We start from the raw sequence: 15,961 nt of genomic DNA on the forward strand, positions 1-15,961 counted from the left end.
TTTAATGCCTTTACTTTTGTTTTTCTCAATTGTATATTCAGCCCTGGAGGTGAGCAATCCAATCAGAGTAATCTACCCCCCCCTTAAATCCAGGGGGAGGGTCCATAGATAAACGGTGTGGGGGTGGGGGTGATTTATTCCCTATATCCAATTTTCTCTCTTCAAGGCAACTTTATGAAGGCTGTTGGGGCAGGGCCAGCCGCCCCCCCACCACCACCAGGGTGGGATCGGCACCAATTGTCTATCTGCTGGCCCCTTCCCCCTTGTTTGCTAAAGCTTTGTTTGCCCTGTTTACTAAGTCTCCCATTCCGGGCAGTGAGGGGAGGGCACAAAAATCAAAGCTGCCCACCCCTTTCTTTTTTCTTCCGTAGTTTCAAAGAATGCGCCTTTTTAAATGGATTTAGTTCCTTATATGTTCTTCCTTAAGGATGATATGGAAGGCCTGATCCAGATCCCACCATTTCTCTCTTGTTAGTTAGACCCCGGAACTAAGATCAATTAATTAATTAATTAGACCTGGAAAGACGGGGGGGGGGGAGGGACGGGAAGCAAAATAAACAAATATAGGCAGTCCTCGATTTTACAGTCGCAGCTGAGCCCCAAATTTAAGTCGTTAAAGTGAAACATTTGTTCAGGAAGCTTTGCTCCGCTTTACGACTTTTCTTGCACACCGCCGTTAAACGAATCCCTACACTTAACTTAGTTATCATGGCCGTTGAGAGCGAAGCTGGCTTCCCCGTTGATTTGGCTGGTCGGAAGATGGCCCAAGGGGATCGCCTGACCTTGGAGACACAGCGACGGTCGTAAGCACGAGTCCGCTGCCGAGCCTCTTGAGTTTTGATCACGCGATCATGGGGGTGCTACAAAGGTTATTGCAGTGGTTCAGTGAGTCACCCCGTTGTTAAGTGAATCCAGCTACCCCGTTGACTTTGCTGGTCCGAAGGTCGTAAAAAGGGGATCAGGTGACCCCAGAACGCTGCGACCGTCATAAATATGAGTCAGTTGCCAGGGGGCTGAATTTTGATCACGTGACCGTGGGGATGTTGCAACAGTCATTGTGTGTGAAAAACGGTCATAAGTCGCTTTCTTTCCCAATGCCGTTGTAACTTTGGACACTCACTAAACAAAACGGTTGTAAGTCGAGAATTATCTGTATCTAGAGGTCTCCTAATATCCATATTTTCCTAGGTTTCCCCAGAGCTGGGGTGTGCCCGTTTTCCGGAGGGGAAAACAGGAGCCGATTCAGAAGTCGTGGGTGTCAAAACTGCCATCTCCTCCTCCTCCTCCTCCTCCTCCTTCTCCTCCCCCCCTCCCACCGCCGACCTTCCCAAACCGGTTTAGCAAGCAGGTAAAGGCGAAGTAAAGACACCGTTATTTCCAAACGCATGCGCCATCCGCACCACGCCTCCCGACAGCAGATCAAATTAAGGAGCTGGGCCGGAGGGACGAGGTTGACTGTCTTCCTGGCTCTTTTAAAATGATGATGATGATGATGATGATGATGATGATAATATAGGACTGTTCCCTTTAATTTTGGAGGGAGCCGGTGCAAGAGCACCGCTTCAAAGCGCAGCCAGCGCGCGCCGGGAGTGTAACGCGAGGAAAGCGAAGCGAGAGAGGAGGAGGAAGGGGGGGAAAAAAATCGGCGCCTCGCCTGTTGCTCACCTGGTGGCCGCTCCTCCCGTTCCCTTCCTTCCTTCTTTTCTTCCTTCTTTTCTTCCTTCTTCCCCCCCCGACCCGCCTTCCCCTTCCTTTGAACCTTGGTCCAAGTTTGAGCTCCGCGCGCCAGGGAAAACTGACCGGGAGAAAGTTTTGGAACGTTCGCCCAGAACGAACGTTCCAAGGATCGAACGTTCGGGGCGCCAAGGTTCGTTCCAGCGCGGCTCAACGTTCCATCGGGCGCAAGGAGCACAGAACGGCCGGATCCCTTATGGACGATTCGGAACTGGCGTGTGGTTTGGATTGATTATCGGCCCTTTTTCTTTCTTTCTTTCTTTCTTTCTTTCTTTCTTTCTTTCTTTCTTTCTTTCTTTCTTTCTTTCTTTCTTTCTTTCTTTCTTTCTTTCTTTCTTTCTTTCTTTCTTTCTTTCTTCTTCTTTCCCCTCTCTTTCTTTCCTGTTTCGTTTTCTCTTCTTCTCCTCCTCCTCTTCCTCCTCCTTCCCCCGCCCTGGCGAGGGAGCAAATTTGGGAAGTTCAACGTCGGCCAGACTAGCTGACCTCGAGCACCCAAAATGCCCAGAGCTTTCCTGGTGAAAAAAACGTGCGTTTCGGGCCGGAGAAACTGGAGCGAGCTTCCCGACGAAGAACGAGGAGAGATTTACGTGCCAGGTGAGCCTCCAGGCGGGCGGGGGCTGGAGAAAGAAAGGCAGGAAAAGTGGCAACGGGTCTGGATTTGGAACCATTGTTGTTGTTGTTGTCGTTAACAATAACACAACGACCTCGCGCTTGGGGACGGAGCGGGGTCTTCATCCTGGGTTTTTGCGCCTTGAAATAAAAAGAATTGGGTTCGATCCGTGTTGGGAAAACGCGTCTGAAAACCATTAAACGAGTAAAGCGGATGTCCCACAGTGGATTGGGCCCTACGGGGGCGGGGAAGGGGGGGGAGAAAATGGGGAAGAGGCCGAGGGGGGGTGAGTAGGGGCTCCTTTCTCGGGCCTGGGTCGTTTCCCTCCATAGCCCGAGGCTCCTACACGCTCCACCTTATTTTCAAGACGGGAGGGGGGGGGGCGATGGCTAGGAAAAGTCCGTTATCAGAGGCATCGCTCGAGAGAGGAATTCTGGGCTCCTGGGTGTTTTGGGGTGGGGGGCGGGGGGAAGTGGGAAAGGGGTGGGGGCGAGGTTGAAAAACTGCTAATCACACCTGCCCAGCGATCCCATTGTCTCTCCCCTCCTCCCGTCCCCCCCCCCCCGGCCTGGGAAGCGCAGTTAAGCGCAGCCTACCCCGCCTTGTGGAATGTTTGAACGCGCCGGCAATTTAGTGGTGCGTTGAGTTGGGGAGGCCGGAGGCGCAAATGGGAAGAGAAAAAAAAAAAAGAAATAAAAAGAAAGGAAGGAGAGAGGGAGAGAGAGAGAGAGAGAGAGGAGAGGGAGAGAGGGGGCTCTGGAAAAAGGGGAGGGCCCGCTTTCTTTTCCTTTCTTTCTCTTTCCTTCCTTCTTTTTCTTCCTCCTTCTTTCCTTCCTCCCTTTTCTCTTTCTTTCTTTCTTTCTTTCTTTCTTTCTTTCTTTCTTTCTTTCTTTCTTTCTTTCTTTCTTTCTTCTTCCTTCCTTTTCTTTCTCTCTCCCTCCGTCTCTTTTTCTTTTTCTTTCTTTCTTTCTCTTTCTTTCTTTCTCTTTTTCTCTTTCCTTCCTTCCTTTTCTCCCTCCCTCCGTCTCTTTCTTTTTCTTTCTTCTTCTTCTCTCTTTTTTCTTTTTCTTTTTCTCTTTTTTTTCTTTCATTTCCTGGCATAAGTTAGGATGGGAAGTTGAAAGTGAGGATCAGGGTCAAACAAGGCGAACTTTGCTCTTTCTGGATGCTGGAGATGGTTTAAAGGGGCGGGGGGAGAAACTGTTTGGTCTGTGTAACGTTTTCATTCTTAATAATAAGGCCGACAGCTAGAATAACAAGTAGCAATAAAAAAAGAATATTGAATGAATTAGAATAGAATCGTGCTGGAAGGGACCTTGGAGGTCTTCTAGTCCAACCCTCTGGTCAGACAGGAGAACTTATGTACCATTTCAGACAAGTGGATGTCCGGACGCTTCTTAAAAACCTCCAGTGATGGAGCACCCACGAACTTTTGTAGGCCGGGGTTGACATGAGGGATCCTTGGTGCTCTCTGAACTTGCGTGTTTTCTTGCAGATGTTTCATCACACCAAATGGGTAACATCAAGAAAGGAAGGGAGTCGTGGAAAGGAGAAGGAGGATTGTGGGGTCCTTGATCCCCCTCTGAGCTGCGTTGTTTTCTTACGGACGTTTCACGACTCAACTAGGGAACGTCATCAGTGCTACAAGAGAATGGGGCATGCTTTGTTTATATGCAGTCCCTTCTAGTGCTGATAACATTTCCTAGTTGGGCCACGAAAGGTCTGCAAGAAAACAAGCAAACACAGAGAACACCCAAGAGCTCTCATAGAAGATTGGAAGGGACCTTAGAGGCCTTCTAGTCCAGCTCCCTACTCAACCATTATTATTCTGGACAAATGGCTGTCTAGTCTCTTTCTTTAAAAAACCTCCAGTGATAGCCACTGGAAAATTCGCTGAGAAAGGTCTAGAACAGGGGTAGGCAACCTTGGCTCTTTTATGACTGATGGACTTCAACTCCCAGAATTCCTAAGCCAGCCACACTGAGGGGAAAGGGAGAGGTTTCCAAGCTGAGCCATGCTGGCTCAGGAATTCTGGGAGTTGAAGTCCACCAGTCATAAAAGAGCCAAGGTTGCCTAGCCCTGGTCTAGAAGGATAACAAATAAAAGCATTTAACCCAGATTAAGCTACATGCAGAGTTAAGAGTCCCGTTTAAAAGGGGTGGGGGTGTGGGGGGGGGTTGTGATGGACTGGCTGGTTGAAAGCCAGTCCTCTGGGTTAGCTCAGAGGATAGCTGATTGTGGGAAACGGTTCCTTCCTTTCTTCGGTGTGACTGCAGCCTCATGATGGGTGTGTGGCTCAGGCCAGGTTTAACTGGTTTAGCGTATGAATTGTGGCTGGCTGGATTTGCTGACCAGGCTGAGGCATAGCTTGTTTACCCATCACGTCTCCTCCTATCTTTGGAACTGCCAGCTAGCCAGGTGCAATCCGGGGTCCCTTCCGTGCCCAGAATGCTTGGCAGCCCCCGGAATTTTTAGCAAATGGCTTGGCGAGCTGGAGAATTCTGGGAGCTGAAGTCTTAAACCTTTGGAAGTGATCCAAGGACGGGGTGCCTAGACATTTTCAATAGGAGTTGATGAGTTCAACTCCCATTTTAGCCATGAAACGCGGGGTGACTTTGGGCCAATCACCAGGAGATGGTGAGTTCTAGTCCAATCTTAGTTATGAAAGCCGGCTAGGTGACTTTGGGCCAATCACTAGGAGACGGTGAGTTCTAGTCTTCTCTTAGGCATTAAAGCCAGCTGGGTGACTTTGGGCCAATCTCACTGTCTCAGCTCACCCTACCTTGCAAGGCTGTCGTGGGGAAAATAAGAGGAGGACCGTTGGTTTGGATACCTTTCCCGCCTTGAGTTATACATAATAAACATAATAAAAAGCGGGATACAAATAAAAAAGTAAACATTACCAAAAAAATAATAATAATCTGGAATCTGGCAACTTTGACGGATCCTTGTTGTTTGCTTCTGACCGAGGAGAACCTAATGGCTTTCTGGCTTCTTTACTTTTTGCCAATGGCGTTTATTTATTTATTTTTTTAACCATCCCTAAATACAGAATTTCCCGCCGGCAGTGGGGTTACGGAAGAAGACCATCGGAAGGATCTAGATGTGGTTTTTAGGAGAGGTTGATAACGTTTGGGGTAGAGCCTGTTGTACATTAGCACTGACTTCAGCTTAGGACTCTGTAATTATCATCTAATTAATCACGCTGGCAGCTGGCTGCAGGTTTCTGCCATAGATGCCAGGTTTGTGAGTCGAGAGGTGCATTCCCAGAATGATCCAAAATGCAAAACGATGCACCCTAACGTACCAGTTAGCTGGCACACCGAGGCACCTCTTTTGAGAAGGGCAATGACAACGATAACAATTTTAGATTTAAATCTTGCCCTTAAGTCTTGTACTCTTTCCCTTTCTTGGCTTCTGGCATCCTACAAACAGCCCTGCGAGGTAGGCTGGGCAGAGGGAGGGAGAGAGAGAGGGAGAGAGAGAAGAGAGGGGGAGAGAGGAACGGAGGTAGGCTGGGCAGAGAAAGAGAGGGAGAAAAGGGAGGGAGAGAGGTAGGTAGGTTGGGCAGAGAGAGGGAGAAGAGAGAGGGAGGGAGAGGAATAGAGAGGGAGAGAAGAGGGGGAGAGAAAAGAGGGAAGAGAGAGGAGAGAGAGAAGGGGGAGGGATGGGAGAGAGAGGGAAGGAGAGAGAAGACAGGAGAGAGGAGAGAAAGACAGGAGAGAGGGAGAGATGGCGGGAGAGAGGGGGAGAGGGAGGGAGAGAGACAGAGAGAAGGGAGAGAGGGAGGGAGAGAGAAAGGGAGAGAGAGGAGAGAGGGAGACAGAGAGAGAGGGAGGGAGGGACAAAAACACACCCACACCCACCCACCCACACACAAAGGTGTGAAGTTCAAGTGAAAACTGAGTTGATCAGGCAAGGCAAATACAGGTACTTCTGTAAGTCTCACAACTGAGCTAAAATTCCTGTTGCTAAATGAAACACTTGTTAAGTGAGTTTTGCCACATTTGACGTCCTTTTTTGCCCCCGTTGTTCAGTGAATCACGGCAACCGTTAACTTAGTCACACGGTTGTTAAGTGAATACGGCTTTCCCCATTGACTGCTTGCCGGAAGGTCGCAAGAGGGGATCACCTGACCCCGGGGATGCTGCAACCGTCAGAAATACGAGTCAGTTGCCAAGTCTCTGGATGTTGATCACATGGCCCTGGGGATGGCGCAACAAGTTAAGTGTGAAAAACGGTCCTAAGTCCCTTTTTTCAGCGCCCTTGTAACTGTGAACGGTCACGAAGTGAACTGTTGTAAATTGAGGACTAGCTCAGTTAGTCCTCGGCGTACGGCCACAATGGTCGCACAGCCATGTGGTTTTTAAGTGAGCCACGATGGATTTTACGCCCATTTTTTTCTGCAAGGTTGCAAAAGGCGACAAGGTGAGCCCAGGACGATGCAACGAATCATAAATACCTGCCAGTTGTGCCAGGCACTTCGAGTGTTGCTGGTGTGAGCACAGGGAGGCTGCGACGGTCATCCATGCGAGGACCAGTTGTCGGTTTTTTTTCCCCCCAGCGCTGTCGTCATTTTGAACGGTCGTTCAACAAACGTCAACAGCTACCTGCAGTTACAATAATGTTGGCTTCCATAGGTAGTACTCTTCAAGGTGAAGCACAGAACAGAATAGCAGAGTCGGAAGGGACCTTGGTGGTCTTCTAGTCCAGCCCCCTGCTCAAGCAGGAGACCCTATGCCATTTTATCCACTCTCTTTCTGGAAGGGACCTCAGAGGTCTTCTAGTCCAACCCCTAAGTCATTCGGGACTAATGTTTGTTCAGTCTCTTCTTAGAAACCTCCAAGGTTGGAGTGCCGGACACAAAGAGCTTCTGTCATTTCCAATTTTTGGATTCTGGTTTCTGTCTTTCTCGTCCCTGGCCGGGCTGACTAGGGACGCTTGGATTTGAAATCCAAAATGTATTTATTTGTATTTATTGATTTCCATTTCAAAAGGTTGGCAAAACATCCACTTGCTAACTCCAGTGAAAGATCTGTGGATCAATCTCTCTTTTCCCCCCAGAAAAGCTAGGAAATATGATGGAATACAGGGAGTCCTTGACATACGACTTTTCATTTAGTGACCGTTCGAAGTTACAACGGCGCTGAAAGAAAAAGGACTTAGGACCATTTTTCACACTTACGACCGTTGCAACCTCCCCAGGGTCATGTGATTAAAATTCAGACATTTGGCAATTGACTCACAGTTATGACGGTCGCAGCGGCTGGGGTCACGTGATCCCCTTTTGCGACCTGCTGACAAGCAAAGTCAATGGAGAAGTTGGATTCACTTAACAACACAGGAAGGCTGTAAAATGGGGCAAAACTCACTTAACGACCGGTTAGCACTGGAAATTTTGCGCGCCAAATGTGGTCCTAAGTTGGGGACTCGCCGGAGAACTCCAGGTGTGATTATTATCTGCAGGACGAGCAAAACAGTTCTTCTGTCCAGTTTCTCCTATTAATCTTCCCAGCCGCCTTTGATAGAAAGCTGGTATTTCTTCAGTTCTTTGCTGGGAATGCAGTTATTTTATTTTATTTTTATTTTATTTTTTGGCACAAAACGTTGCCTATTCGTTTTGATTTTAATTAAAAAAGCGAACTTAAAAAGGCAAATAAAACTGCTGACAAAATTGACAGGCCTGGGCCTTGCCAGTTCACTTCGGGCTGTTCCATCTAAAGGAAAGCGAAACAGAAAACTAATTTGGGGCAAAGAATGCGGATTGATTGTGGAATGGTTTTGTTTTATTTTGTTTTTTTGTCTAGATTGGAAAACCAGTTAGAATTAGACATTCACCTGTCTGAGATGGTATAGGTTTTCCTGCTTGAGTAGGGGGCTGGACTAGAAGACCTCCAAGGTCCCTTCCAGCTCTATTCCATTCCATTCCATTCTATTCTTCATTCTTCCATTCCATTCCATTCTTCATTATTCTATTTTATATTCTATATTCTCTTCTCTTCTCTTCTCTTTTTTATTCGACATTCACCTGTCTGAGACGGTATAGGTTCTCCTGCTTGAGCAGGGGGCTGGACTAGAAGACCTCCAAGGTCCCTTCCAGCTCTATTCCATTCCATTCCATTCTATTCTTCATTCTTCCATTCCATTCCATTCTTCATTATTCTATTTTATATTCTCTCTTCTCTCTTCTCTTCTCTTTTATTCGACATTCACCTGTCTGAGACGGTATAGGTTCTCCTGCTTGAGCAGGGGGCTGGACTGGAAGACCTCCAAGTTCCCTTCCAGCTAATCCTATTCTATCCTATCCTATCCTAAACATTTTTCCTTTGAACGGTCACTAAACGTACTGTTGTAAAGCAAGGACTACCTGTCCTTAGGCTGAGTTGATTCCCCCCCCCTCCCCTTCATACAACGGAGTTGTAAAGAATGGGCCAGCCTTTGTCCTGTTCTTTGCATGCACTTCGGGGCAATTGCGACACGCAGCCGCCCACTCCACCTTTTCGGAGGCAGGCAATGGGCTCTTAAAATGTGGCGCCAGCCCCGGAAACGCTTAATTAACTCCCAGGGTTGGGCCCTGCTTTCCAATAACATCCCGGTGAACCGGTTCCAGGCTGTTTACTGCTATTGCAGCTGGCCTTGGGTCCCGATAGAGGGACGCCGAAGGAGGGGACGGGTTTGCTCAGGGGGCGGGGAGGGGATGAGTGAACCCCGTGTTTGTTCCAACCGTTGCCGTCATGAGGACTAGCATCCTGGCCATCCTTGCGAAACTGCCCTTGTGCTCAGCAGAGGCTGTGTTTGGCGTCTGCCTCCTTTTATTTGCAACCTGGGCTGGTTTCCTCAGGTATCTGGAGGTGAACCAGTTGTGAAAGGCCTGGGGGAAATAAACCCCGAATGAGGCTTTTGATAAGTGTTCCTAGAATCCCTGTTTTTTTTTTCCCCCGAGTCAGGAAAGGTGGCGCTGATTACCAAGCGGTGCCACTGAATTTTGCTCTGCTCGGATATTATCTGGAACAGGGCCTCTCCTGTCCAGAGGAGAACCACCAACTGTCCAGAAAGACAGCAGCTAAGGATTTGGGGAAAAACTGTGGACAATGAGATCCGGTAGCATGCAGCGGCTGGGTTCTTTGTGATTCAGCCTATTGTGTGAATGCAGGCATTGTCTTGGACTCCTCGCTGTAAGCCTTGCTAATTAGGGCACTTTGGACTCCAGAAAGCTGGATGAAATTTAAACCAATGACAAATTAGAGAGATGGGCTTTGAATTAAAGCAAAGGTTTTGCTGGGTGTTCCGTTCAATCCAGCAACTGTTTCATTGCAGCTTAATCCTGGCTTAGTATCAGGGGTGAACACAGCCAGAACTGTGCTGTATGGCCACCCTGCAAAAGTTCTGAAATCTCTCACAAGCCACAAATCCTGGTTCTATTTTCCTGCATCCGGCAAGAGGGTTACAGGAAGTCCTCGACTTACGAGCACAGTGGAGCCCAAAATTGCGTTGTTAAGTGAATTTTGCCTCAGTTTACCACCTTTCTTACCACAGTCTTTAAGTGAATCATTTCAGGTGTTCAGTTAGTAACATGGTTATTAAGTGAGTTTAGATCCCCCCTTGACTTGGCTTGTCAGAAGATCCCAAAAGGGGGTCACACAGACACGGCACCCGTCGTAAACATGAATTCATTGCCAATCACCCGAATTTTGACCACGTAACCCTGGCAACGGCCGTTAAGTGTGAAAAAGGGGCTTAGGTCACTTTTTTCAGTGCTGTTGTAGCTTCGAACGGTCACTAAATCAACTGTTGTAAGTTCAGGATTACCTGTAGTCTATAGGACCTCTAGGAACCCCATCCCCCCTTTTAAAAAAATCTTCTCTTCTCCAGTCTCCCTGTACTTGTAGTCTATAGGACCTCTAGGAACCCCCCTCTTTTAAAAAAAAACCTTTTCTGTTCTTCAGTCTCCCTGTACCTGTAGTCTATAGGACATATAGGAACCCCATCCCCCCTTTTTAAAAAAAAATTCTTTTCTCCACTCTCCCTGTACCTGTAGTCTATTGGACCTCTAGGAACCCCCTTTTTTAAAAATAAATCTTCTTTTCTCCAGTCTCCCTGTACCTGTAGTCTACAGGACCTCTAGGAACCCCCCCCTTTTAAAAAATCTTCTTTTCTCCAGTCTCCCTGTACTTGTAGTCTATAGGACCTCTAGGAACCCCCTTTTTAAAAATAAATCTTCTTTTCTCCAGTCTCCCTAGGTGGATATGCTCTCTGGAAAGACCCCGAGCCCTCGGTGGCCGAGCAGCCCTCATTCCCGATGCCGCTGGACATGACCCTTCGCAACTCCGTCTACACGGCAGCTCAGCCCCACGGCACAGTCCACGTCTCCAGTGGGGGACGGCAGGAGACCGAGTCTGACTTCTCCCCCTCCACGGTCAAGGTATAATAACCCGACTGGCCATTTGTGCCCCAGTTTCTCGTGGGCTTTAGTGGGGCTCCCCGGAAGCAAATAACAATAACGAAGGGGTAAGGTGTGATTGTGTCGAAGCCACCCCTGGGCTGAGCTTGATTAAATCAGGGGTGTGGGGTACAGATAACGGGCAGGGGGCCTGGGATGGGTGGGCGATTGTTGCGGGCGCACTCACAAAATGGTAGTGGCCGGGTGCAAAACATCGGTGCCTGTCTAGTTTCCGGGGCACCTTCATTTTTATCGCCTAAGAAATGTCCCAGATTGGACAGGAGATTTTGGGTTTTTGTTGTTGTTTTTTTTAATGGAGGGGGCCTTTTCCTGCTTTGTGTGGGAAAGCGGTCATAAAAGTCGCTTTTTTCGGCTCTGTCGCGACTTTGGTCACTAAATGAAGCGGTCATCGGCCAAGGACTTTCGAAACGGGACGGGCTATTTCCAAATGGGAGTTCGGACGCACTGCAGCTGCCAAAGGATGGGGTTGGGAAGGCTTAGTTAGGGTCTCCCATTTTGAAAATCCCACCAGTTGGAAGTGCCATCGGGTCCAACTAGATGGGCGCTGCCCAAATCTGGCCACTGAGCAGCCAGGAGGACTAGGAACTTAACTTCGCTCTGAGAGGGGAGGAGCACCTCTCGGGGCTGAATGGCGGGTTAGGATGTGGCCAGTCCAGGCAGAGCTCATACGGAAACTGTTTCTCTTGCCCGCCCGCCTGCCCTCCACAGGTGACCCCGGCCGACGGTCCCGTGGAGCAATTTTCCTGTCCGTTTTGCCAGAAAGCCTTCTCCTACCAGCGCATGCTCAACCGCCACCTGAAATGCCACAGCGAGATCAAACGTCACCTCTGCCCCTACTGCAACAAGGGATTTAATGACACCTTTGACCTCAAGAGACACGTTCGGACGCACACAGGTGAGTTTCACGCTGGACGGCCGGTTGCACTGCGCTTTTGTTCCCGTGGGGCTGAGATCGATCGATCTGAGAATCGGTGCCGGGAATGGCGTTTCAGATCCGGCTGGGGATGATAGTCCCGTAAAAAAAAAGCAGGTCTATAACTCGGGGTCTTTCTTGGACCCAGATCCATGGATGCATGGGGGAGGGGGAGATTGTTCCCCCCTCCCCAGCTGTCCTTGGCGTACGATGCCCAAAATATAGGTGTTAACAGCAAGGATGTGTCCCCGGTAGATCAAAAAAGGAGAAACAGTGGTTGCGCCCGCAGGATCAATCCTCTGTTCTGCAGGTGGTCCTCACGTTACGACCACAACTGAGCCCAATATTTCTGTTGTTAAGAAAGAAAGTTGTTCAGTGGGTTTCCTTATGTGTCAAATTCCTTGTGGGTCCAATCACACCTGGCCAATAAGTCTATTCTATTCTATTCTATTCTATTCTATTCTATTCTATTCTATTCTATTCTATTCTATTCCATTCTATTCTATTCTATTCTATTCTACTCTACTTTACTCTACTCTATTCTACTCTATTCATATTTCTATTCTATTCATATTTCCATTATTCTATTCATATTTCTATTCTATTCTAATTTCTATTCCATTCCATTCTATTCTATATTTCTGTTCTATTCCATTCTATTCTATGCTACGCTAAGCTATGCTATGCTATTCTATTCTATTATTCTATTCTATTCTATTCTATTCTATTCTATTCTATTCTATTCTATTCTATTCTATTCTATTCTTCTATAACATTATTCTATTCTATTATTTCTATTCCATTCCATAATTCTATTCTATTCTATTATTATTGTTATTGTTATTATTATTATTCTATTCTATTCTATTCTATTCTATTCTTATTTTATTCTCTTATTTCTGTTCCATTCCATTCTAGTCTATATTTTTGTTCTATTCTATTCCATTGTATTCTATTCCGTTCTTATTCCATTCTTTTCTATTCTTTTCTATTTTCTATTCCACCCTATTTTACGAACTTTCTTGCCGCTGTTCTTAAAGTGAATCATTGTAGTTTTTAAGTTAGTATCACGGTTGTTAAGTGAATCTGGCTTCCCCATTGACTTTGCTGGTCAGAAGGTCGTAAAAGTGGATCGCATGACCCCGGGACATTCCAAAACCATCATAAATGTGAGTCAGTTGCCAATTACCTGAATTTTGATCACATTACCCTTGGGGATGCCACAGCCGTCATAAGTATGAATCAGTTGCCAAGCATCTGAATGTAGATCACGTAACCCTGGGGAGGTTGCAACGGTTGTGTGAAAAAACGGCACCGGTCACTCTTTTCCAGGGCCGATGTCACTTCGTACGCTCACTAACTAAAGGAACTGTTGTAAGTCTGAAGGTGCGAACATGCCTAATATTCTCTCCTCCGGGAGGAATCTGGGCTCCCTTCCCAACCAGACGGTCCACTTAATGACCAGGGGCGATTCGCTTAGTGACTGTGGCCAAAAGAAAACTCATAAAATCTGGTTCAACGGCCTCGCTTAACAACAGAAATTCTAGTCACGCTGTGGTTGTAAGCTGACCACTACCTGTAGCCCAGGGCACTAAGACAGGTGTAGAGGGTTGTCTGGACTCAGAATCAGAGTAGAGCTGGAAGGGACCTTGGAGGTCTTCTAGTCCAGCCCCTGCTCACTCTGGGTCCCTCCTCCTCCTCCTCCTCTCTTCCTCCTTCCCTCCTCCTCCTCCCCCTTCCCTCCTCCTCCCCTCCCCCTCCTCTTCCTCCTCCTGCTCTACTTCCCTTGCTCCTCCTCCTCCTCCCTTGCTCAACCTCCTCCTCCTCCTCCCTTGCTCATCCTCATCCTCTTCTCGCCTCCAGGTGTGCGTCCCTACAAGTGTGAGCTGTGCGACAAGGCTTTCACCCAGCGCTGTTCTCTGGAGTCCCACCTCAAAAAAATCCACGGGGTGCAGCAGAGTTACGCCTACAAGGAGCGCCGGGCTAAACTTTACGTCTGCGAGGATTGTGGATCGACGGCCGACAGCCAGGAAGCGCACCTACGTCACCTGCAGGAGCAGCACCCCGACAGCCCGCTACTCCGCAAAGCCTCGCGCAAAGTAACCACCACCGCCCTTCACGGCATCCTGGGCCCGGCGAGCATCCTGCAGGGCGCTGGTCCGTGTTCCTAAGCATCCTGCCCCCCTTTTGGGGGGGGGGGTGGCTGGTGCTCCTTTGAACTTGAGAAGACCGCCCTTCTCCCTTGACCCGGACCAAGGACCCGAGGGCCAAGTTTGGCTGCTGGACCGACCGCCAGATCCGGTATTTTGAATCCGGCCCTGGGAAAAGAGACACCGAGAAAAATTCTCCGTGAATCTTTCATGAAGCACTGGGAAATGATTATTATTTTTTTTAATCTGGATCGGACTTCCGGGTAGGATGACGGTAGCTTTGAACGTTAGAAAGGATCTATCTTGGCTGCGTGGCAGACCAAGCCTTGGGTGGATGGGGGTGGGTGGGATTATTCTCAGAGGTCACCTAGACTGACCCCTCCCACTGGCCAATGCAGGAAGAGTTATTGACGAAACCTGGGGCTGTTTCCAGGCTGCCTTTAAATCCTCGCTCAGGGTAGTACCAAAGCGTCTTTGAATCCTGGATTTAGAATCATTAGATACCCTTCTCTGAATCCGTCGCCTATTTTCTCGCACCCAAGCCCGAGGAGATTGTGTAACGGTGTGAAGATGCCTTGAAAGTCAAGGCAAAAATAACAAACAACGTTTAGCAATTGATCCCGTCACCAAGAAATGGTGGCTTCCTCTTTCACTGGGTATGTGAAACTCCAGAGGCTTGGAGTTCGAGAAGCGGTGGAATGGATTCCCGCCCTGATTAAGCAGGGGGTTGGACTAGATGACCTCATGGCATACGCTCTGTACCTCTATGATTTTTTTTTGTGTCTTGGGGCCCAAACAAACTAGTCTGACCTTAGAGATTTAAGTGCCTCGGCGTGTTTCTCGGTTTGAATGAGAACGACAATCTAGTTTTGAAACAAGAATAATCTCAGGACCGGCGCTAAAACTGGGGGTGGTCTGGATGACATTATGCACCCCTCTTTTTTCTGCCCAGAATTCAAGCTCTGACATTCTGGAATCCGGTGAGTTTTTTTTAATGATCGTTTTAACCAATGCAAAAAATGTATTATTTATCCAGTGTCGGGGAGCTACGGATTTTGAGTTTTATGAATATATTTTTTTTAAAGATATACAGTATTGGATTGCTGATAGGACTGAATTATTTCTGGCCAGAAGGCCTAGCCTTTTTGGAACAGGGCAGAACGATGAATTATTAGCAAGTGCAATGGTTTCCAAAGACTATCATAAGGGGTATTTTTATTTAATATTATTATGAATGTGTGAAGACGTGCTTGCTGCCACGGCGTGGCGAGACACCGAAGCTATTTTTTGGCATCTTATAGGAAAGAGGCATTACGCCAAACGCCAGGGTGTGGATCTTGTTTACATATCGGCCGTGTTTTGTCTCGACTTTGGGGGAACAAACTAGGCCCGTGAACTTTTAATGTTATTATATTATTCGTAATTATTATTATTCTCCTCCTCCCTGTTAATTAAAATAAAGGAACTGGATTCTCTCTGATAAAAGTGGCACGTCGTTTGAATTCCAAAGTGGTGTCTCGGATGGGACCTAACATGACTTTAGGAAGTTCAGGAGAAACAGCTAACTGGGAACCAGGAAGCTGGGGCATGTCGGAAACCAGTTCTAACTTCCCTTAGCAGGTTACAGGTAGTCCTCGACTTACGATGAGATTTGGGAGCGGAGTATCCGTCACTAAGCCAGGCGGTTGCGAAGGGACTCGTGCCCGATTTCATGAGCCTTTTTCGCCACTGTTTTTAAGCAAACCCCTGCGGTTGTTAAGTGGATCAGGGGGTCATTAAGCGAATCAGGCTTCCCCTATCAACTTTGCGTGTCGGATGGTTGCATACGGTGATCCCGTGACCCTGGGATGCTGCAACCGTCGCAAACCCGAGTCAGCTGCCATGTGCCCAAATTTTGATCACGTGACCACGGGGATGCTGCAATGGTCGTAAGTGCAAAGACCAGTCCCGAGTCATTTTTTTTCCAGTGCTGTTGTAACTTCGAAAGGTCGCTGAACAGATGAATGCAAGTTGAAGTAGTCCTTGCTTAACATCCGGTGGCTCAAAGTTATGACGGACCTGCCAAAATGTACTTATGACCCGTTCCAGAGTTC

The 15,961-nt window shown here is 47.9% G+C and overlaps 1 protein-coding gene across 1 annotated transcript; it reads left to right on the forward strand.

The window, feature by feature from the left end:
• Positions 1-1,405: 1,405 nt before the first annotated feature.
• OVOL1 (ovo like transcriptional repressor 1) lies at positions 1,406-15,348 on the forward strand. Its single transcript, XM_039366283.1, has 4 exons — positions 1,406-2,328; positions 10,576-10,766; positions 11,514-11,700; positions 13,582-15,348. The coding sequence occupies exons 1-4, from the start codon at positions 2,232-2,234 to the stop codon at positions 13,887-13,889; spliced, it is 783 nt and encodes a 260-aa protein (XP_039222217.1). The 5' UTR covers positions 1,406-2,231; the 3' UTR covers positions 13,890-15,348.
• The last annotated feature ends 613 nt before the right edge of the window (positions 15,349-15,961 follow it).

The sequence above is a fragment of the Crotalus tigris genome, unplaced genomic scaffold (genome assembly GCF_016545835.1).
Source record: "Crotalus tigris isolate CLP2741 ecotype Arizona unplaced genomic scaffold, ASM1654583v1 scf7180000020245.1906669, whole genome shotgun sequence".
Lineage (NCBI taxonomy): Eukaryota > Metazoa > Chordata > Lepidosauria > Squamata > Viperidae > Crotalus > Crotalus tigris.

Coding starts and splice junctions, on each gene's coding strand:
- OVOL1 (XM_039366283.1), top strand. CDS start 2,232: ATGCCCAGAGCTTTCCTGGTGAAAAAAACGTGCGTTTCGGGCCGGAGA. Junction 10,767..11,513: donor TCTCCCCCTCCACGGTCAAG/GTATAATAACCC, acceptor TGCCCTCCACAG/GTGACCCCGGCCGACGGTCC. Junction 11,701..13,581: donor ACACGTTCGGACGCACACAG/GTGAGTTTCACG, acceptor TCTCGCCTCCAG/GTGTGCGTCCCTACAAGTGT.